This window comes from Dama dama, chromosome 5 (assembly GCF_033118175.1).
Source record: "Dama dama isolate Ldn47 chromosome 5, ASM3311817v1, whole genome shotgun sequence".
Classification (NCBI taxonomy): domain Eukaryota; kingdom Metazoa; phylum Chordata; class Mammalia; order Artiodactyla; family Cervidae; genus Dama; species Dama dama.
In genome coordinates, this window is record NC_083685.1 from 18,811,832 (window position 1) to 18,835,590 (window position 23,759).

Genomic DNA, 23,759 nt, shown 5'->3' on the forward strand with positions numbered 1-23,759 from the left:
ATTTGGCTTTTTTCTTGTTTCTTGATGTAAGCCTGTAATGCTATGAACCTTCCCCTTAGCACTGCTTTTACCGTGTCCCATAGGTTTTGGGTTGTTGTGTTTTCATTTTCATTCATTTCTATACATATTTTGATTTCTTTTTTGATTTCTTCTATGATTTGTTGGTTATTCAGAAGCGTGTTATTTAGCCTCCATATGTTTGAATTTTTAACAATTTTTTTCCTGTAATTGAGATCTAATCTTACTGCACTGTGGTCAGAAAAGATGACTGGAATGATTTCAATTTTTTTGAATTTTCCAAGACCAGATTTATGGCCCAGGATGTGATCTATTCTGGAGAAGGTTCCGTGTGCACTTGAGAAAAAGGTGAAGTTGACTGTTTTGGGGTGAAATGTCCTATAGATATCAATTAGGTCTAGCTGGTCCATTGTGTCATTTAAGGTTTGTGTTTCCTTGTTAATTTTCTGTTTAGTTGATCTATCCATAGTTGTGAGTGGGGTATTAAAGTCTCCCACTATTATTGTGTTACTATTAATTTCCTCTTTCATACTCATTAGCGTTTGCCGTACATACTGCGGTGCTCCTATGTTGGGTGCATATATATTTATAATTGTTATATCTTCTTCTTGGATTGATCCTTTGATCATTATGTAGTGTCCTTCTTTGTCTCTTTTCACATCCTTTATTTGAAAGTCTATTTTATCTGATATGAGTATTGCGACTCCTGCTTTCTTTTGGTCTCCGTTTGCGTGAAATATTTTTTTCCAGCCCTTCACTTTTAGTCTGTATGTGTCTCTTGTTTTGAGGTGGGTCTCTTGCAGACAGCATATATAGGGGTCTTGTTTTTGTATCCATTCAGCCAATCTTTGTCTTTTGGTTGGGGCATTCAACCCATTTACATTTAAGGTAATTATTGATAGGTGTGGTCCCGTTGCCATTTACTTTGTTGTTTTGGGTTCACGTTTATACAACCTTTCTGCATTTCCTGTCTAGAGAAGATTCTTTAGCATTTGTTGAAGAGCTGGTTTGGTGGTGCTGAATTCTCTCAGCTTTTGCTTGTCTGTAAAGCTTTTGAATTCTCCTTCATATCTGAATGAGATCCTTGCTGGGTACAGTAATCTAGGTTGTAATATCCATCATCTTTTAATGAACGTGTGGGTTATTTCCACCTTTTGACTATTGTGAATAGTGCTGCCATGAATATGTGTGGACAGGTATTTGTTTAAGCAAATAATGTTGTTTTTAATTTCTTTAAACTTTATTTCATTCTGTGGCATGCTTTGCTTACTCAATGTTGTTATTTCCACATTGATGCAAGCGGTTCTCCATTCACTTTCACTCTTATAGAAGATTCCAGTGAATAAATCTAACAATTTATTCACCCATTCAGTGTTTGAGGATATTTCCATTATTTCCAGTTTTCCCTATTATAAATAGTGCAGCTTTACAATTTCCCGTATATAACTTGTTGGGCCCCATCTTTGAGGGTTCCTCTGGGGCATACACCTAAGAGTGATATTGTTGGGGCATGGGGAATACACCTCAGATGTACAGTACTTCATATTACCAAATGTGAGCTGTTATTTTCCATGAGTCTCTTAGGGGTTTTCAACCCTGACTGTGCATTAGAATCAATTTTAGAAAAATATATAGGCACCTGGATAACTCCCAGACCTATTGAATCAGAGTTTCCAGGGATGAGACCAGGGAGCTGCAATTTTGAAAGCTCCCTAAGTAATTATACTGTACAGACAAGGTTGAGAACAGCTGGGACCAAGCTTTGGCCCACAGTATCTCGGTTTCCCAAGGTCAGCTCCTAGAGGACAGCTACTGACTGCCTAACAACATTCAGATATTAGAGGCTGAGCAGAGGGAAGAGACCAAATAGATACATGCCCAACGAATAAACAAAGCATTTAAAACAAACTCTTAAAGGATTTCCCTAGTGGTCCAGTGGTTAAGACTCCACACTTCCACTGCAGGGGATGCATGTGTTTGATCCCTGGTCTGGGAACTAGGATCCCATATGATGCACGGGGTGGCAAAAAATAAATAAATAAAATAAAATAAAATAAAATAAAATAAATTCAATTATTCATGGCAATGGGAAACAGAAAATGGATAAATGGAGATGGAATCTACCATTTTTAGTTATCAATTCCACTTTTTCCCTCTCTTTCCCCCACCCTAATAATTTAGAGTCATATTCTGAAGAAGGTATTAATAGCTTGTGGATAGATCAGAAGGCAGGAAACCAGAGGCAAAGCCACATCAGGTATGAACAAATATAGCACATGGTTAAGAGGTCTTGCTCTGGGCTCTACAGTAGACCAGTCAAAGACCTCAGCTGGTGGACTGACCTGAGGTGGACTTTGCTCTTTGAGAAGGCAATCTATAAATTAAGGTCTATATTAGGTGATATTAGAGGCTGGTATTGGGGACAACAGTTTCCACATGGTGAAAGCTCACTATAAGCCAGACACAGTGCTAAGGAGTTTGCATGGGTATCTCAGTCCATCCTCAAAACAACCCCATGAGGTAGGCATGACTATTTTTCCCATTTTACAGGTAAGGAAAGTGAGTCACAGAGAAGGCAAATCACTTGCCCAAAGTCACCCAGCAAAGCTTGGATTTTAATGGAACTGGCTTTCAGTTCCTGCATCCAAAACCACGGCACTGTGTCTCCCTTGAGAAAACTGCTGATGCTTTTCTATGTCTGCTATTTAGCTTTGCTTTGGTGAGTGACAAGCGGTACCAACGGAAAGAGCCTGTCATCAGTTCTGTGCACAGCAAGATAAAAGGGATAGCAGAGGTGAAAAGGGAGATTATGGAGAACGGGCAGAAGAAGGTTGTGTGGAATGTCTTTGACATGGCGGATTACACCTTCCCCTTGCAGGTGAGCACCTGTCAGCATCCTCCCAGGACTCATCCCTGGTGACTGTCCCCAGGGTCTCCTCCGCCTCCCCTGGGACCTAGAGACTCGCTCCAGAAAAACACTGGCCCCATTTAAAAAGCTCTGTGAAAATCCCAACTGAGAAAACCTAAAAATTGCGAAATTGGGTCAGATCCAGCAACTCAAAGGAAATGATACTTTGCTTTATGAAGTCCTACAGGGTTTCTCAAAATAGCAGTATGTCCTGGTGCATTGAAAACATGATTTGATTCACTCGAACTTGATTTATACATAGCTTTTCAGAATCAGGGCCATCAAGTCAGCAAGCTTTACCTAGATACAGAAGGGCAAATAACTTTCTGCCTGGAAGGGACCAGCCCTTCTATATTGTTTGTGTGGCATTTTATCAACAAAAACATCTCCAGGAAAACTCTTGGCTACAGTTTTGCACAAAGAAAGGCTATAGATGACAAAGAATGGAAGGGTGTGGACCACAGTGAAAGGGCATGAGATTGTCTCAATCTGCAAAAAGAGGAAAAGAACATAGAATTCTCAAAAGGAAGAGATTGAAGAGGGGTTGAGAACACCAAAGAACAGATGGAGGAGGGTGGCGAGAGGGACAAAAGGGCCCATTGGCAGCCGCTGGAACCTGGAAAGCTTTGAAAAACCATAAAAGCCAAGCTGCTATCCATTTGTTTCTAACAGAGGGTCTTTAAAATCTCCACCTATTGCCCAGGTGGTGGGATGCCCTATGACCCTTTCATTAAAGTCCTGGATAATCTGAACAGCGTTCTGATAGAGGTAACACCCCCACCTCTGCTTCCCCACATCTTTTGATTTTCAATGTAATGGGACTTACTGTGTCCCCCAAAATGAAAAGGCTGCTTTTGAGGCTGGAATGGAAAATGAGTGCTCAATCAATTTGAATGTTCCTCAGCTCTCCCTCAGCTTAGCGGGGCGGCTCATCCAGCTTGGATATTAAGCGCTCTGGGTAGTCGATTTGCTTCCAGACCCGGATTTAGAGACTGAAGCTTAGAAGAGTAGAAAGGTTCGCCCCCGGGCACTTAGCCAGTAGGATTACTATGATTAAGCAGTTCTGTTCTCAAAGGGCTTGCCATTTTGCCTTCTCTCCTTTTTCTCCGCAGGGGAACTCCTTCTTTGTGATGACAAACTTTCTCAAGACAGAAGGCCAAGAGCAAGGGTTGTGTCCTGAGGTAAGGAGGGAGGGATGGGTGATAAGAGTTCCTGGAGGAGGCACAGGTCAGAGGAAATGGAAATTGGGAACAGGGGTGTTGTGAAGCCCACAAATATTGACTGAGCCTCTGCTTGTTACAGAGCAGGGATGTAGATCTGGGCTGGCTGGAAAGGGTGAGAAGACCCTGCATTTCTCGCTCTGTAACCACCAGATCTCTCTCGGTCGCCCTGGGTCTCCAGCTGTAGCCCTAGGAGCCTGTGCAGCTCAAGGCCTGCTTTCTCCATTGCTTGCTCCCGGAGCAGCTTAGGACAGCAGGGATCCTTGGCGTTTGCACAGTGTCTCGTGTTTCAGTGGAGCCTCACAACAACTTTAGGGGGGTAACAGCACTCCCAGCCTTATTTTACAGGTCAGCACAAAGATCAGAGAGGTTCAGTGACCTTCCCAATATCACACAGCTTGCTGGAGGCAGAGCCAGACTTAGAATCTGGCTGTCCTCATTCACAACTTCTCCCACTGTTCACTGTGAATTGCCTGCAGGGCCAGCCTGGGAAGATGTCAGACAGTGCAAGTGTGATATTTCATTGCACTTCTTGAGTTTTAGGCTCTGTGTGAAGTGGGGAAGCCCCGATATCTCCCACCCTCACTACCACCATCCACTCACTCTTTCCCCACCCTGCTTTGCCTTCTCTGTACTCTCTCTGAACCCTCTGCCTTCTTCCGGAAAACTTTCTTCCCTATAAAAACACGTGTATCTTATTCTGTCCCATCCCAGGCTTGTTCACTGCTCTGTAAAATGACAACTTGCTATTCTGATAAGTTTGTCTATAGTGATGTCTTACTAGGCAACACCCTCCTGCTGTTCCCCTCAAGTAAGACACCTGTGTTTTACCAGGGACTGTCCCAACGCTGAGAGGTGCAGGTGCAGAAGCCTGTGGGGAAGACCAGCCTTGCCTCTGGGTCTTGCTCGTCGGCCCTCTCTGGTGACAAGGCCTAGATTTCTGAGTGTCTGAGAACTCAGTGTGGATATGCTCTCTCGCATCACAGTCCTTGCCATCATTTCTACCTAAATTTGGAAACAAGCAAACGTTCCCTTCAGGTCTATCTCAATAATGCTCCCCTAAAAAGAGACCTCTCTACGTTTATTTTGCCCCCATCTCTCCTAAATGTCCCTGCTACTCTAATGAAGTAGCCAGGCGCCTGTCCAACTAAATATTCCCTTCTATCTCCCTAACCAGCAGCATCCAAAGTTGAAAGTTGAATCCAGTTGGGGCCTTTGGTTCCCTCTTGTCCCATACCCTGAAACTGCTACTCACACTCCTCCCTGCCCCATGGCACTTTTCACAGATACTTTTCAAGTTATTGAGACTTACAAGAAATAAATAAAGAGACTTGTAAAAGAAGTCAAGGAAGAGGGTCAGGATAGCACAGAGATTAAGAGCCTGGGTTTTAGGAGCTAGACTGCAAATGGTTCAAAACTTGACTTATTACCTTTGTGACTCTGGGCAGGTAACTTCACTGCTCTGTGCCTTGGTGTATTCATTTGCAAGATGGGGCTGATTGCAAAACCTAGCTTTGGGGATTATTGAAACAAATGAGCTAATCTCTGTGACAGGCTGGAAATAAGGCATGATACATTGTAAAAAGCACTGGAATGTGAGCTATTATGACCCAAATGACAAGTTACTCCTTCACAGATGGGATGTCACTCAGACTGAGCTCTGTGGAGGCAATGCCAGCCTGGAAAATACTATGTAACTCTTGGGATTTTAATCTGTGATCCGAGCTGGTTTGGGTTGCTCTAATGGGAAATTTGCCTCCTCTCTTTGCATATTGACAACCACCCCTCTGCTGCCGCTGGCCCGGCAACTCTTACCAGAAGGTGGAAGTCAAGGATAGGGCTTCACATCTGTCTCCAGTAAATATGGCCAAGCCCGAGGTGTACACTGAAATGAAGAGACATTGGTCCTAATAATCTATTGCTGCATAACAAACTACCCTGAACCTGCTGGACTTAAAGCCATGAGCATTTCTTTTCTTAAGTTTTTTTTTTTTTTGATGTGGACCATTTTTTTAAAAGTCGTTTCTGAATTTGTTACAATATTGCTTCTGTTTTATGTTTTGTGTTTTTGGCAGTGAGTCCCTGACCAGGCACCTAGCCTGTACTCCTTGCATTAGAAGGTGAAGTCTCAACCACTCAACCATTAGGGAAGTCCCTAAAGCCATGAGCGTTTTAGGAGCTCTCATAGTTAGTTCAGTGGTTGACAGAGCTCCACTGGGCAGTTCTGCTTATCTTGGGATCTGTGTGGGGCCTCTCATGGCCTGGGCTTGGCTGGCCTTCTCTTCCTCTCTGGGGACCCTTAAGGCTTCTCCTCCTTTCAGGGTCTCTCCATGTAGTCTTTCCAAACTTCCTCACAACACCTCAGGATCCCTCAGACCCAAAGAAGCTTCTAGGCCTCCCAGGCTCAGGACTAGAGCTGATGCAGCATTACTCCCACTGCCTTCTGTTGGTTATTCACTCAGAGTCAGACCTAGCTTCAAAGGGAAGGGAAGAGGCTCTACCTCCCAATGGCAAGAGTGACAAAGAATTTGTGGCCATCGTTGATGCATGTGACAATCACAAAAGAGATGATTCGAATGTCTATTGTTTTTTCTTTTTTTTTAATTTTGGAATTTCACCTTGAGAGTAAAATAGAGTCGGTTTATCTTCTTTCCTCAGAGTTCTTTCCAGTCGATAATCAAAATAACATAACTTCCCAAGAGCCACAGTGAATGATCATTCATTCATTCATTCTTTCCATGTTTATCCAGACCCACTATGTGTCAGGCACTCAGACTACAAAGACACAACCCAGGCTTTGTGTTCAAAGGGTTCACAGTATAGTCAGGGATCACAAGAGCAGCAAACCAAGGACATGCTGGGTGACAGGAAGAAGGCAACTTGGGAAGAAAAGAGAACATGAAAGTGAAAGATTGAAAACTACAGGAAACATTCACTAAGCAAAAGCCACGTGCTAACCCCTTTCTTATCATGACTCAATTAATCTTCACAACAACCATACAAGACAAATCTGTCCAAGACAAATCCTGACCCTTTTACAGGTCAGGAAACTGAGGTGCAGAGAGGCAAAATAACCTGGCTAAGGCCACTCAGCTAGAAAATGGTGCAGCTATTGCCAAACCTGGTTGCACCTGCGTCTAAGCCTGGGCCCTCCCCTGTATTTCTGTAACACTGCATGGAAGAGCCTATTTTCACAAAACTCCTGGTGTCCCTAACGCTGGCCTCAAAAATCGGGAAGTCGAGAATGCATAAACTAAGCCATCTCCCTATTCTTTTCCTCATTCTGCCCTCAGCCCTTAGTCTTGGAAGCTGACTGACCTCATTTTTCTCAGGCCGGTAGAGAGGGCTGGCTAGAGTCCTTGATTTCCACATTTCCTGCTGAGCCATTGCACCTGTCTGCTTCACTTGGTTCCTCAGCCACAAGGCTGCATGATCCATGCCCCCGCTCTCCAAACCAAGGGCTGTTCCCTGAAAGTGGCCCCTGGCATATGCTTCTTAGACTTTTACTTACTTTTATATATTTATTAACTTAATAAGTGTTCATTTATTTGGCTGCATCAGGTCTTAGTTGCAGCATGCAGGATCTTCACTGCTGCATGTGAAATCTTTATATCAGCAAGAGGGATTTAGTTTCCTGACCAGGGATTGAACCCTGGCCTCCTGCATTGGGAGTGAGGAGTCTTAGCCACTTGACCACCAAGGAAGTCCCTATTTTTATTTTTTTATTGAGATATAAGTCATGTACCATAAAACACACCATTTTCAAGTGTTTAGCTCAGTGGTTTTTAGTATATTCACCGAATTGGGCAAACATCATCTCAGTCAGTTTCCAGAACATTTTCATCATTCCAAAAAGGAACATCATACCCATTAAGCAGTCACTCTCAGTACCCTACTTCCCTCAGCTCCTGGCGACCACTGATCACCCTTCTCTCTATGGACTTGCCTGTTCAGAACATTTCATATACACAGAATCATACAAAACATGGTCTTTCCTGTCTGGCTTCTTTCACTTAGCATCATGTTTCAAGTTTCATCTACACTGTAGCATGTATCAGTACTTCATTCATTCCTTTTCATGGCCAAATAACATTCCATTGCATGAATGTCCTAGATTTTAGTTGTCCGTTCATCTATTGGTGGCTATTTTGGCTGTTTCGATTTTTGAGCATTATCTTCACACAAATGTATGTGTGAACATAGACATCTGCTCTCCTATATCTTAGAGACACAATTTATCCCCCACTATTTTGTCCTTCTTTCTGCAGTACCCCACCCGCAGGACGCTCTGTTCCTCTGATCAGGGTTGTAAAAAGGGATGGCTGGGCCCGCTGAGCAAAGGTATGTTCTGTTTCTTTTTCTGAGACCCGTGGGGGGATGGTCTGGAATCCTGGTGATGTTTGAGAAGCCCAGCTCTTTAGCCTCTGGCCCTCAGCTGCCTTCGTCCACTTTCCTCGGGCCATGGATGAGCCTGTGCCTGCCCCATGCCTCGACTCTGAACCCAGAGGACCAACTGCTGACTATGAATGTGACTCTAATTCCCAGTGAAGGCAGCTCCTGAAAACCTCACAGAATTAGCCCCTTCAGGGTTCTCACTGATAGAAAATTTGAACGGCCCGTAGCATCATCTGAGTATTCTACACGTTTCCTCTTGAATTTCCCCAAAGGTTGAGAAGCATGAATGTGTACCTCCCCCCACCACAGGACCCCTGGGGGCAATATCAACCTGCAGAGTTTCCAGAGATCTTGTTTTAGCTTAAAAAGGCACATAACATTAAAACAAAAGTCACATGAGAACAAGAAGAAGTAAAAATATCATTGTCTTGTTTTGTTTTTAAGTGGAGGAAAACTGCTTTACAATGTTGTGTTAGTTTCTGGCGTATGACAACTTGAATCAGCCATAATATGCATGTATCCTCTCCCTCCTGAGCCTCTCTCCCCTCCCTCCTTTACATCCCTCTAGGTCATCACAGAGCACCAGGCTGGGCTCCCTGCATTATACAGCAACTTTTCATCAGCTTTCTACTTTATACATGATAGTGTATATATGTCAATGCTACTTTCTCCACTCACCCCACTCTCTAGCCCACTGTGTCCACAAGTCCATTTTCTACGTCTGCTTCTCCATTCCTTCCCTTCAGATAGGTTCACTGATATCATTTTTCTAGATTCCATATATGTGAGTTAATACATGATATTTGTTTTTCTCTCTCTGACTTACTTCACTCTGTACAACAGGCTCTAGATTCACCCACCTCACTAGACCTGACTCATTCGTTCTTTTATATGGCTGAGTAATATTCCATTGTATATATGTACTACATCTTTATCAATTCATCTGTAGATGGACATCTAGGTTGCTTCTGTATCTTGGCTCTTCTAAACAGTGCTGCAATGAACATTGGGGTGCATGTGTCTTTTAGAACTGTGACTTTCTCAGGGTATACACCCTGTTCTGCCTCCCTCTCAGGCATCTTTTCTTGTGAAGAAACAAACAAGGAAGCAAAAATCCAACAGCATATGTGGTCTTTATGTCTTCTCTTTGATCCTGCTTTGAAAAACTTACCGTTCGATGTTTTGCCTGCTTGGTTTTTCTTATGTAAGCCTGTGGTTTGGATGAGGTTACACAGAAACTAAAACTGCTTTGCCCAGTACTGGGATTTCAGGGTCATATGGTAGATTTATTCCTAGTTTTTTAAGGAATCTCACAGTGTTCTCCATAATGGTCGTATGTTTTCCATAATGGTTGTATCAGTTTACATTCCCACCAATAGTGTAGGAGGGTTCCCTTTTCTCCACATCCTCTCCGGCCATCAGTGTTTATAACATGTGCTAAATCACTTTAGTTGTGTCCAACTCTTTGCAACCCTATGGACTGTAGCCTGCCAGGCTCCTCTGTCCATGGGGATTCTCCAGGCAAGAATACTGGAGTGGGTTGCCATGCTCTCCTCCAGGGGGGTCTTCCCAACCCAGGGATCGAACCCATGTTTCTTATGTCTCCTGAATTGGCAGGCGGGTTCTTTACCACTAGCACCACCTAAGAAGCCAGTTTATAACACACATGTGCACAGAAAGGCATTTGAATATTCAATTCCATTCCATAAGGCTTGTGCATTTGAGTTGGAGAAGAGTTAACTATTTACTATTTAACTTTCCCCTCAAATATCTGTTAGTGACACTGATACTCCAGGAAGATGTGCCATGCTTAGTCCGTGGCCCTGTGCATCCTGGTCCATGCTGTACACACCTAGAGGAACTCAGATGCCTGTTTAGAAGCCATGTGCTAGCCCATTTATACCAGGCAAAAGAATATACCCTATTCAGCCTCCCTCTCAGGCATCTTTTCTTGTGAAGAAACAAACAAGCAAGCAAAAATCCAACAGCATCTGTGGTCTTTATGTCTTCTCTTTGATCTTTCTTTGAAAAACTTACCGTTCGATGTGTTGCTTGCTTGGTTTTTCTTATGTAAGCCTGTGGTTTGGATGAGGTTACACAGAAACTAAAACTGCTTGGATTGAGAAACAGCCTCTTGCTTGGGTGGAGCGGAGTTTCCTCCCACAGTCCTTTCACACCTGTGCTTCTACAACCCCTCGACCCTCCACAGGCATCCAGACCGGCAGATGTATAGATTATAACAAGAAGCAGAAGACCTGTGAAGTCTTCGCCTGGTGTCCTGTCGAGGCATCGGAAAAGGCTCCGGAGTGAGTTGTAGGGAGGGGACAGACACAGTGGCCCGCAGCGACGAGCAGATGAAGCTCTGCAGGCACTGCTCCAGCTTTCCTTCTCAGCACCATCCTCCCTCCCCACGTCCCGGGTCTTAACTGGCTTAGTGACTCCCAGGCCAGACACACTAGCGGTCTCTGGGAGGGCCTTGCTTGTGGTCAAAATATTGACATAATTCTGGAACAGCTGGTAAATAGCTACTACCTTGAGCACTCTTGGGTGCCCCCTGCCCCTTGAATGTTCCAGTACTTTCCAGGGCACCTCCAGACACCACCTCCAGTGCTATAGCAGGGTCCATTCTGACTGTCAGTGTCTGTACCGAGAGATTAAGGAAGAGAAGGTGAGAGGGGAAATAGGAAAAAGGAAGAAGAAGGGAAGGGAGGAGAGAAGGAAGGGAAGGGAAAGGAAGTTTTCTTAAATGTTCACAGTGACATACACATTTGGTGCTCCCCTGTGTTGATTCTTCTCAAGGTCAGGCCCAGAAGGCAGAACTTGATGTTAAATCTCAGAAAACACTGGGAGGGCTGCATTTCAGCAGAGAATAAGGAAAGCTGGATTCAAATCCGGGCTTTAATGCACCCTTGCTATGTGACCTTGAACAAGTGCCTTAACCCCTTTGGGTTTCAGTTTCCGTGTCTTTAAAATGAGAATAACAGGACTTCCCCAGCAGGCCCAGTGATTCAGACTCTGCCCTTCCAACGCAGGAGGCGCAGGTTCCATCCCTGGTCGGAGAACTAAGATCCCACAAGCAGCGTGGCCAAAATATATTTTTTTCAGTTAAAAATAAAATGAGGATAATAACTGCACCAACCTTACTGGGCTGTTGTGAGAATTAAATGAGATGATACGGTGATTGCAAAGTGAGCCCTGTGCTTGGCACACTCTAAAGTGCCCAATAACACACAAACACACACATGATCTGCCCCTAGACGTGTGGTGGTTCTAGACCAGCACTGTCCAATGGAACTTTCTGCAATGACAGAAAGATTCTGTACCTCCACCATCCAATCTGGTAGCCACTAGCTACATGTGGCTATTAAGCACCCGAAATGTGATTACCACAACTGAACTGAATTTTGAGTTTAATTTAATTTCAATAGTCGGGCTTCCCCAGTGGCTCAGTGGTAAAGAATCTGCCTCCGGTGCAGGAGACATAGGAGACATGGGTCCAATCCCTGGGTCGGAAAGATCCCCTGGAGGAGGAAATGGCCACCCACTTAGTATTCTTGCCTGGAGAATCCCATGGACAGAGGAGCCTGGCGGACTACAGTCCACGGGGTCGCAAAGAGCTGGACACGACTGAGCGACTGCGCACACACAGACACAATTTAAATAGTCACACACGCCACATGTGCCTGGAGGTGTTGGACAGTGTAGTTCTAGAGAACTGTGACTCAGGGTCACACCATCAGCATCTATGGGGCAAAGAGAAAACTTCCCCAAACTAACATTTTAGGAGCTTCAGGCAAAAGTTCCTGAAGTCAGAGTGGGAAGCACCAGGCAGGACCAGCTTGTCTGGCTCTCAGTCGCTGATGGCACTACCCAGGTTCATTTGTAGGTCAGGGAAGATTCTTTGTCCCAGAAGAAATTATCCAGGACCCGGGCAGGACATGAGCCTACATTCAAGAAGGCCCTGGTTCCAGGCAAGAGGCTTCTTGATTACCTGTGGTTTTCAGCCCTGGCTCTGCCAGCAACTCATTCATCACATAAATACCGTGCATCTCTGATGTTCTGGGCCCTGGGCTGCAACTTTACATGACCCTGGACAAGTACCTCCCTTACCTTCAGTTTCTCATATGTTATACAAAACCACTACTAAGATGATTCATTAAATTGTTTCTCCAACACGTCCATTATCAGATAGTAGGGAGAACTGTGCTCATTTTTTTTTTTTTTTTTGTAAAATACAAGAAGACCCAAATATGGAGCAGGTCCCAAGGGTTTTGCAATCTAAAAGAAGAGATAAGACACATGCACAGAGGGCTGTCATTCAGAAAAGGAAATTTTAAGTGTCATGAAAGAGAAATAAAAGGGACCGTTTAGTCCTTTGATTCTGAGCATGTTGCCCAGAAGTTTGGAATGTTCTAAAGGCAAAGGGTCTGACAAATAGCAGGCATCTGTTGTAAACAAGATTTTGTGTGTGTGCAAGTGACAATATAACTTCAACGGCTTCAGAAAAAAAAAGGACTGTTAATTTTTGGCTTGTGTTTTTGGCTCACATAAATGAGAAGTCCAGAAACATTAGCTTCAGGCAAGGCTTGATCAAGGCTTTAAATGATGTCTTAAGATTTTCTCTCTCTCTTCCTCTACCTTTCTCTTCTCCCCAACATCTAGCTGTTCTTTTTTTCCATGCCGGCTCTCTTCACACTGTGGTCTGGGGCACTCCAGGTTTATGCTGTCCTTGCTATTAATAATCCTAGAGAAAACAAGTGTTTCTTTCCCAATAGTTCCCACAATAATCCTGGGGTGTTCTCAATGGCCTAAGGCATGTGACAGTCAAAGAGTCAATCACTGCAGCCAAGGGGATTGGATTACACTGTTTGGTTTTTTTCTGACATTATTGTATAGTTTTATTATTGCTTTTATGTTAGCATTTTCCAATCAGATTAGGGACTCTTTGAGGTGAAAATGGTATTTTATTTCTGTCAAGATGGCTCAGCACAAAGCTGGTTGATTAAATATTTTTTAATTGATGATTTATTAAAAATGTAGACTATATTAAGACTACCATGAAATTCAAGCTGCTTCATTTGGGATGTGATTTTTTAAAATTAATTTATTTATTTTAATTGGAGGCTATTTACTTTGCAATATTGTAGAGGTTTTTGCCACACATTGACATGAATCCTCCATGGGTGTACATGTGTTCCCCATCCTGAACCCCCCTCCCACCTCCCTCCCCATCCCATCCCTCAGGGTCGTCCCAGTGCACCAGCCCTGAGCACCCTGTCTCATGCATCCAACCTGGACTGGTGATCTATTTCACATATGGTAATATAAATGTTTCAATGCTATTCTCTCAAATCATCCCACCCTCGCCTTCTCCCACAGAGATGACCCTATATGCAAGACAGCAAAACAGACACAGATATAAAGAACAGACTTTTGGACCCTGTGGATTACGCTGTTAAACCAGCTCCAGGTCACATACCCACCCTGGGAGCTGTAAGGGATGGGCAGGAGATGACAGTGGACTGAGAGTGGAAGAGACCTGGCTTTCCCAAAGGGAGAAAATGGAGGTGCTACTGCTAGAGGGGGGGAATTGATGTGGAAAAGCAAAAATTATAGTGTTCTCTATAATTACATCCCCAGTAGAGCCAAAGTTGCACTCTGGAAGTCCTGAAACAAAAAGCAGATCATTCTTTTTTAAACAAGTTTTTGACTGCCTTGGATTTTAGTTGCAGCACACAGGCTCTCTGTGACAGCACGGGCTCCACGGTGTGTGGGCTCAGCAGCTGCAGGGCCCAGGCTCAGCTGCTTTGCGATATGTGGGATCTTAGTTCCCCAACCAGGGAAGGAACCCATGTTCCCTGCCCTGGAAGCAGGGAGTCTTAACCACTGGATCACCAGGGAAGTCCCCAGAGCAGATTATTCTTGATGCTCCCTTCCAAATACCCTCTACCTTTAGCCTGTGCTTCTCACAATTTGCCACCTACTCAGCTGTGCCAGGAAACAGGATACCAGCAGCATCATTTTGTGGAGCCTGTTCTCTCCATCTTTAACAGATTCTCAACCTCACCAGGACAAAAACCTCGATTGTCTTGTTCATCGCTGCATCCCAAGGGCCCAGCCCCATTCCCGGTACAATAAATATTTGTTGAATGAATCAATGGTGGGTGGACCTTCCAGCAGTCTAGAATTTGGGCTCCTCTCACTCATGGAGGATTTTATACTACTCAGAGTCTCTAGAGAATGAATGATAGAGCCAAGTATGTATGTGTGGCCCTGTGCTAAAGGCTGAGGATGCCAAGATGAGAAAATTATTGTCTCAGCCTTGCAGGATCACCAAGGTTATTGTGGAAAATACAAACAGGAGTGTGCTGGAGCTGGCTTGTATCAGCTCTGAGCCATTTATGCTCATCCCTTCCCAATTCCAATTCAGTGATGTTCTATTGGTAGCTTGAAATCAGCGATGGTGGGGGTATTTATACCACAATAGTCAATAACTGCTACAATATCAGGGCTTATTGTTTTAAACATTTATCAACACACCACTGTGCATACCTAAACATACCATTATATCAGAGTGAGAAGTATCACAGTAAGTGCCACGGAGTCTTTTTTTATGCCACCTCACACAGCTGTGGGATCTTAGTTCCCTGACCAGGGATCGAGCCCATGCCCCTGCAGTGAAAGCAAGGATTATCAACCACTGGACCACCAGGGAACTCCTTCCATGGGGTCTTAAGAAGGGAGAAATTCTTCCTGGAGAAGCTGGAGAATTTTGGAAGGTTTTGCCCACTGGATTGCATTTCTCTCCAACCATCATATTGACCCAAGCAAGAAATGAGAGCCTCTGGTCACTGGCTCACTGACTCCCTTGGTCCCTGTCGTCACTGATCCCATTTTGCATTTCTCTCTCTCAGGCCTGCGCTCTTGGTCAGTGCTGAAAACTTTACTGTCCTCATCAAGAATAATATCGACTTCCCTGGCCACAATTACACCACGTAAGTGCCCAGAAGGTCTAGCTGTATTTGTTATCTACTGTTGCATAACAAATCACCCCAACACTTAGAAGCTGAAAACAACAAACTTTAATTTTCTCACAAAGTTTCTGGGCATCCTGGAGTGACATCTGGGAATGACTTCATTGGGCGGTTCTGGCTCCGGGTCTCTTAGGATACAGTCAAGCTGTCAGTGGGGGCTGCTGCCATCTCCAGACTTGACTGGGGCTCGAAAATCCTCTCCCAAGCTCACTCAAGTGACTGTCATCAGAACTCAGTTCTTCACCGTGTGGACTTCTCCTTCAGACTGCTTGAGTCCCCTTGGGACGTGGTGGCTGGCTTCCCCAGAGCAAGTGATCCAAGCCAAAGAGCAAGCATGCAAGATAGTAACCAAGAGAGAAGCCACTGTATTTTATAATCTAATCTCAGAAGTGACACACCATCACTTCTGTCATATATTCCTGGTCACACAGACCAACACTGTACAGTGTAAGAGGGGAATACACAAGGGTGTGAATCCCAGAAGGCAGGATCATTGGAGGCCCTCACAGTGCCAGGTACCACACTGGTTCACGCCCATGAAAGAGATGAATCCCAGTTTTCACTTGCTTGTTTGCCTTCCATCATGTGCAGGAGAAACATCTTGCCGGATTTAAACAGCACTTGCACCTTTCACAAGACTCGGGATCCACAGTGTCCCATTTTCCGACTAGGAGATATCTTTCAAGAAACAGGAGATAATTTTTCAGAAATGGCAATTCAGGTTGGTGATGCCTGTTTGTAAAGTGGAATGTGGGGAGGGTGGGTCAAGGGATGGAGGATGACAAATGGCCAAGAGGCTGGACCACTGGGTCTTAATAATATGTTCATATTCATGGAGGATTTTGTAAATCCATGTTCAGTGACAAGGACTTTTCCTGCATCACATCTAATCTCACAACAACCCTATGTGTGAAACCCTTCATCTGTTAGTTTCCTGTGGCTGTGGTAACAAATTAACACAAACTTTGTGGCTTAAAACAACATATTTTTTATGCTTCTGGAGGTCAGAAGTGCAAAATGAGTATCACTGGGCGGAAATCAAGATACTGGCAGAGCCATGCTCTCTCTGGTGGCCCTAGGGGAGAATCCATTTCCTTGCCTTTTCCACCTTTTAAAACTGCATTCCTTGCATTTCTTAGCTCATAGTTCGTTCTTCCTGCTTCAAAGCCAGCAGCATAGCATCTTGCTTCAGTGGTCACATTGATTTCATTTTTCTTTTCTTTAAAAAAATATTTTTATATTTGTTTATTTGGCTGCACTGTGTCCTTGTTGCAGCACATGGGATCCTTCACTGTGGCCTGCAGGCCTATTTGCTCTGGGGCATGTGGGATCTTAGTTCCCTGACCAGGGATCAAACCTGTGCCCCCCTGCACTGGAAGCATGCAGTCTTAACCACTGGACCACCAGGGAAGTCCCCTACATTGATTTCTTATCCTGTGTTAAATCTCTTTGCCTCTCTGTTCATAAAGATCAGTATGTCTTTATAGGGTCCACCCAGATAATCCAGATTTCCTCTTCTCCAGATCTTTATTTAATCACACCTGCAGTCTCTTTGGAGAAGGCAATGGCAACCCACTCCAGTACTCTTGCCTGGAAAAATCCCAGGGACGGAGGAGCCTGGTGGGCTGCAGTCCATGGGGTCGCTACGAGTCGGACATGAGTGAGCGACTTCACTTTCACGCATTGGAGAAGGAAATGGCAACCCACTCCAGTGTTCTTGCCTGGAGAATCCCCAGGTCGGGGGGAGCCTGGTGGGCTGCCGTCTATGGGGTCGCACAGAGTCAGACATGACTGGAGCGACTTAGCAGCAGCAATCTCTTTGGAGGGTTCCCCAGTGGCTCAGTGGTAAAACATCTACCTGCAAGGCAGGAGATGTGGGTTTGATTCTTCGGTCAGGAAGATTCCTTGGAGGAGGGCATGGCAACCCACTCCAGGAGAATTCTTGCCTGGAGAATCCCAAGGACAGAGGTGCCTGGTGGGCTGCAGTCCATAGGGTCACAAACAGTTGGACACAACTGAAGCGACTGAGCACGCACGCATGCCGCCTCTTTTGCCATTTAAGGTAACATATTCAGAGATGTGGGGATTAGGACCTAGGATTAGGTACATTTGGGGGGCTATTACTCAGGCTGGGCTTCCCTGGTAGCTCAGTAGAAAAGAATCTGCCTGCCAATACAGGAGATGTGGGTTCAACCCCTGGGTCAGGAAGATCCCCTGGAGAAGGAAATGGCAACCTACCCCAGTACCCTTGCCTGGGAAATCCCACAGATAGAAGAGCCTGGCGGACTACAACCCATGGGGTCACAAAGAGTCAGACACAGCTTAGAGACTAACAATGACAGCTATCCAGACTACCACACTTTGGTTACTCAGGATTATTCCAGTTGCAAATTATAGAAATCCAACTCAAGTGATTTAAGCAAAAAATAAAAAGTAATTTAGGGGCAAATAACAGAAACAAAACTCAAGTGACTTAAGCAAAAAAGGAACCATATTAACTTGTGTAGAAAGACCAGGCAGAATGAACATTCTAGTATACCCAAAGCATCTTCCTACCTTCCTACCATCTTTCCCTTGCTGTTCCCTCTGCCTGAACAGTCTAGCCCCAGATATAGTATTAACTGCCTCCTACATGTACTTCCAGTATTCACTCAAATATAGCTCAGTGAAGCTTTCACTTACTGCTACATTTACAATGACAATTTCCACCTCTATCCCAGCAGGCCCTTTTCAGGTTTATATTTATCCCTGGTACCAAGCATTATCTGACATACTATATATTTTACATCATATCCATTTGTCTGTTGTCTATTTTCTCTGACTAGAATGTAAGTTCCATGAAGGTAGCTCTTTTTTTTTTTGGTTCATTTTTGTATAACATTCAGCACATAATGGACAGTCAATAAATATTTGTTGGCTGAATGAACAGTATGATAGATTTAGGCATAGCTGCATCCCAGAACTCAAATGCTATCTTTCAGGAATCTGACTCCTTTCATTTTTTTATTGTTTCCTTAATGATGATATTCTCCACATGTCAAGTCAAAACCACCAAAGCTCTAGCACTGTGCTATCCAATATGGTAGCCACAGGTCACATGCAGCAACTTAAACTTAATTGAAATTAAAAACTTATTTCCTTGGTCATACTAGCCTCATTTCAATAACCACTGGCTACTGTCTTATAGGGCATGAATATAGACTATATCCATTAGCATAGAAAATCCTATTAGATGGTGCTGCTTTAGACTTTCACACTCCATGGCTAGTGGTCTCAACCAATAGAGGACCTTTTCCCCTGTGGTTCTGGCAAAATGTCGCAAGGAGAGTTCTGGTTAACCCTACCTTGGGCTACATAATCTATCTGAACTAGTCATCAGGTCCAGAGGGAAGCACTGTCCTGATTGGCTAGGACTGAGTCAGGTGCCCATTCCTGGGAGAGGTCACAGCCCCATTCAAACCACAGAGAGTTAGAAAAGGTGTTTCCCAAAGGAAATTCCAGGTAGCTTTCCCAGAAGGCGGCAAATTGGATGCCAAGTGACAAAGGTATTAATACATTCACTATAGTAGGTAGAGTGCTTGGTTTAGTGCCTGACCCCCCAAAAAAGGCAGTTGTGATTATTCTGTATTATTTCTCCTCCCTCTAAGTCAGAACTTCTTTGTTACTCATTTCTGTATCCTCAGAATACTACATCTAGCATACTGTCTTGAAATGCCTAATTTCATCGATTCAAAGAAATATCTTTTTTCACTTTTAATAATTTTGAAATCAGTAAGTGCTTTCAGTTGCTGGAGTCTCACAGCTTAACGGACACCAGTTTTTTCCTTGGAGGAACATTAAAAAAAAAAAAAAAAAAAAAAACCCTGCGTGTCTTACAAGCAATGGTGTCTAAGCTTCAGTGAAATATGATGGCCAGTGCTCAAAAAATGTCTGTAGAAAAAAAAGAAGTACCAAGTATAGGTAAGAGATGAGCAGATTATTTAGAAGTTTAGAGGAGAGAAAGGTCACCATGAATTGAGGAGTATAGGGGTGCTTGAGTGGATGGGGAATGATGTTGGCTGGGTCTTGGAGGATGAGTAGAATTTAGCTAGAGAAGTGGGTGGGAGAAATGTTTCATTGGGAGAAAAGGTCAAGGGCCAAGATTAAAAGATGCAAAGTATACCCAGCAATTCCACTCTGAAGTATGTACCCCCCAAAAATGACAACTTATATTCACACAAAAACTTGTATGTAAACATTCACAGCAATATTATTCATTATAGTCAAAAGGTAGAAACGACCCAAGTGTCCACCAAAAGATGAACGGATCAACAAACTGTAGTGTATTCATACAATGGAATATTCTTCTACCACAAAAAGGAATGAAGTACTGACACTTGCTACAACATGTACGAACTTTAAAAGCATTATGCTAAGCGAAAGAAGCCAGACATAAAAGATCATGTATGACATGATTTCATTCATGTGAAAGTTCAGTATAAGGAACTCTGCAGAGACAAAAAGTAGATTAGTGGTTGGTTAGTGTTGAGAGGGGTAATAACTAAAGTTTACATGTTTTCTTTTGGAGGTAGTGAAAATGCTGTAAAATTGACTGTGGTAGCAGTTGCACATATACATGAATATAAGTGTGGAACTGTACCTGTTAGGTGGGCGAATTGTATGTGAATTGTATCTCAATAAAGCTGTTGAGATACAGCTTTACTTTAAAATAAAAAAGAAGTGAAAATGCAAAGTGTGTCTGGGAAAAGCATAGTCTGGCCTAACAGCTTTCTCCAAGGGAGAATTCAGAGATAAGCAGAGAAGAAGTGATGGAGCACACTGAATTCCAGTATGATAAGCTTCAACTTAATCTTTAATGGGGGTGGAGGCATTAATAATGTCTGATTACTGGAGGAGTTTGTTGAAAGTTGGGCTTCCCTGGTGGCTCTGAGGGTAAAGAATCTGCCTACAGTACCAGAGACCTGGGTTCGATCCCTGGATCAGGAAGATCCCCTGGAGAAGAGAATGGCAACCCACTCCAGTATTCTTGCCTGGAGAATCCCATGGACAGAGCCTAGTGGGCTACAGTCCATGGGGTCGCACAGAGTCAGACACGACTGAGCGACTAACATTACTACTACTTGTTGAAAGTTATATTTTAGGAAAGTAAATTTAATGGTAGTATGTTCCGGGGCGGGGGAGGAGGAGCAGGGAGATGCATTTGTAGTTGCCAAAGTAGTAGCTGTATGAGTTAAATTGGACGGTACTTAGGGCTCTGAAATTTTTTATCAGCATTTTTAATCCTCAAAAGCAAACTTTTCTTTCAGTGATCATCACTATGCAGGGAGATGTCTGATGGCTGCATAACCCACGTCCAGCGAGGTTTAGAGATTATCTCTTGTTTTCTTCCCCAGGGAGGAATCATGGGCATTGAGATCTACTGGGACTGCAACCTGGACAGATGGTTCCATCACTGCCGTCCAAAATACAGTTTCCGTCGCCTTGACGACAAGACGGCCAAGGAGTCCTTGTATCCTGGCTACAACTTCAGGTAACAGTGCTCCGGGTCAGATTTGCCCAGTAACTAGCCTTTGGCTCCCCAGGGACCTGGGGAATTCAATTCAGACCCTGCTGAATTGTATCCCCAGCAGCCAGTAAGACTAGTTTTGTTTCCCAAGGCAACAAGATGAATGTAAAAGACTTCCTCTCAGAGCTAGGCAGTGACTGAATTTTTGTATGAATTATTAAAGAACTGCATTCTCTTTGTAAGATAAAAACAAAACTTGGGAAACAGAGATAACCATGGAGAAGAGGATAAAAATCACCCATAATTCCTCTACCCTGAGATAACCGAAGATAACCTTCTGGTGAAATTTCCTTTGTCTAACCAACTCTTTTGTGAGGCTTATATGAGATCATATAATATGTATAACCTGGTATTCTGTGGGATGTTTTCATATGCCAGTTCAGTTCAGTTCAGTCGCTCAATCGTGTCTGACTCTTTGCGACCCCGTGAACTGCAGCACGCCAGGCCTCCCTGTCCATCACCAACTCCTGGAGTTCACCCAACTCATGTCCATTGAGTCGGTGATGCCATCCAACCATCTCATCCTCTGTCATCCCCTTCTCCTCCTGGCTTTAATCTTTCCCAGCATTAGGGTCTTTTGAAATGAGTCAGCTCTTCACACCAGGTGGCCAAGGTATTGGAGTTTCAACTTCAGCATCAGTCCTTCCAATGAATATTCACGACTGATTTCCTTTAGGATGGACTGGTTGGATCTCCTTACAGTCCAGGGGACTCTCAAGAGTCTTCTTCAACACCACAGTTCAAAAGCATCAATTCTTCAGGGCTCAGCTTTCTTTATGGTCCAACTCTCACATCCATACATGAATACTGGAAAAACCATAGCCTTGACTAGACAAACCTATGTTGGCAAAGTAATGTCTCTGCTTTTTAAAGTGCCCTCTAGGTTGGTCATAACTTTTCTTCCAAGGAGTAAGCATTTTACGTGCATTTTATGATCTGTTAATTATATCTCAATAGAACAAACAAAGAAATCCAATAAGACCATTTCAGATGATGATACATGCTTTGAAGAAAATCAAACAAGATAGTTTGATAGGGTGGGGAGCAGGGATGCAACCAGAAAAGGCCTCTCCAAGGACGGGATAGGAACCCCCCATAGGCACTGTGTACTTTCCTGAAGAGTGAGCTTTCCTAGTTAAGAAGGGAAACTGCACACATAGGAGTCCATCTTAGGGAATCAACTTACAAACATATTAGCTTCCCTGAATACTTTTCCTATTAATAGTCTGGACTTTCAAAGTGTGAGTCCCTACATCAGCATCACGTGGGATCTTGTTAGAAATGCAAATTCTCAGGCTCTCCTCAGACCTACTGAATTAGACACTCCAGGGATTGTCCCTCCCAGGCTATTTGGATGCAAACTCCAGTTTGAGAATCACTAATCTAGACCCTCGATACTCAAAATGTGATCCTGTTACCAGGAACATGGGCTTTGCCTCAACATGGGAGCTTGTTATGATGTAAAAATCTCAGCTTCCACTCTTAATTTACTCTCTTATGTCTCCTGCATTGGCAGGCGGTTTCTTTACCACTAGTGCCTAGAATCTGGAGAAGGCAATGGCACTCCACTCCAGTACTCTTGCCTGGAGAATCCCAGGGATGGCAGAGCCTGGTGGGCTGCCGTCTATGGGGTCGCACAGAGTCGGACACGACTGAAGCGACTTAGCAGCAGCAGCAGCAGCAGTGCCTAGAATCTACATCTTATGATTCCCAAAAGATTCATGTGCATATTAAAGTTTGAGAAGCACTGGTCTAGGCTATGTCATCTAGCATCCCAAACATGCTTTCTTCTTTGATATTTCATTTGACTGTATTTTGTTTCTTACAACCAGGTTGCTAGTTGCCTGGGAGAATGAATAAAATGAGGTGTCTACTTAATCTGAGCATGCAAGTACAGGCCAAAGTGCATGTGCAAACACACACACACACACACACACACACACACCCATTCACTGCCTCCTAACCCTTCTGCTAGCACTCTTATTGACTTTTTGTTATCCATTCAAGCAAATGGATCTATTCATATTTTAGGTAAAGCAGCATCATTAACTGGCAAGCAGACTTCAAACTTCTTTGTTGTTGTTGTTATTGTTGTTGTTGGCCTGTACAATGTTTTGAACATTGAGATATTCTACATAAAAATATGAACTTCCTGCTTTTTCCGAATTAAACTATTTGGAAAAAAATCAAACCATGTAACAACACTGGCTTCATATCCCACAGGAGAGCTCTCAGCTGGAGCTGAGTATCAGTGGTTCCCTCTTGGCTTGCCACAGCCCTCACCACTCTTTATTGCCTCATACCTCGCTGTATCACTTATTTCTGTTATCTGTCTGGCCCCTACAGGCATCTGAGTTTGAAACTCCTGACTAAGAGCTGGCTGAGATCAACACACAAGAGGCATTTTTAAAGAACACTGTCTTTGCTTCAGTGACTTTATTTTTTTCATATTTGTTTATTTGGCTTCTCCCCCTCCCGCCCTGAGTCTTAGTTGCTGCAAGTGGAAACTTCATTGCAGTATGTGGGATCTTTTTAGTTATAGTATGTAGGATCTAGTCCCCTGACCAAAGATCGAACCTGAGCCCCCTTCATTGGGAGCTTGCAGTCTTAACCACTGG

General features: G+C 43.8%; 1 protein-coding gene across 7 annotated transcripts in view; it reads left to right on the top strand.

Annotated features, from left to right (window-relative positions):
* The window catches only part of P2RX7 (purinergic receptor P2X 7), an 81,430-nt gene that overhangs the window by 43,178 nt on the left and 14,493 nt on the right, over positions 1-23,759 (top strand). For all 7 annotated transcript variants that reach the window (XM_061141948.1, XM_061141949.1, XM_061141951.1 and 4 more), the window contains 7 exons: positions 2,728-2,896; positions 4,039-4,107; positions 8,415-8,487; positions 10,751-10,847; positions 15,456-15,536; positions 16,167-16,296; positions 20,969-21,105. In XM_061141948.1, coding sequence (XP_060997931.1) covers positions 2,728-2,896; positions 4,039-4,107; positions 8,415-8,487; positions 10,751-10,847; positions 15,456-15,536; positions 16,167-16,296; positions 20,969-21,105 — 756 coding nt within the window. The remainder of the gene's footprint in view (positions 1-2,727; positions 2,897-4,038; positions 4,108-8,414; positions 8,488-10,750; positions 10,848-15,455; positions 15,537-16,166; positions 16,297-20,968; positions 21,106-23,759) is intronic.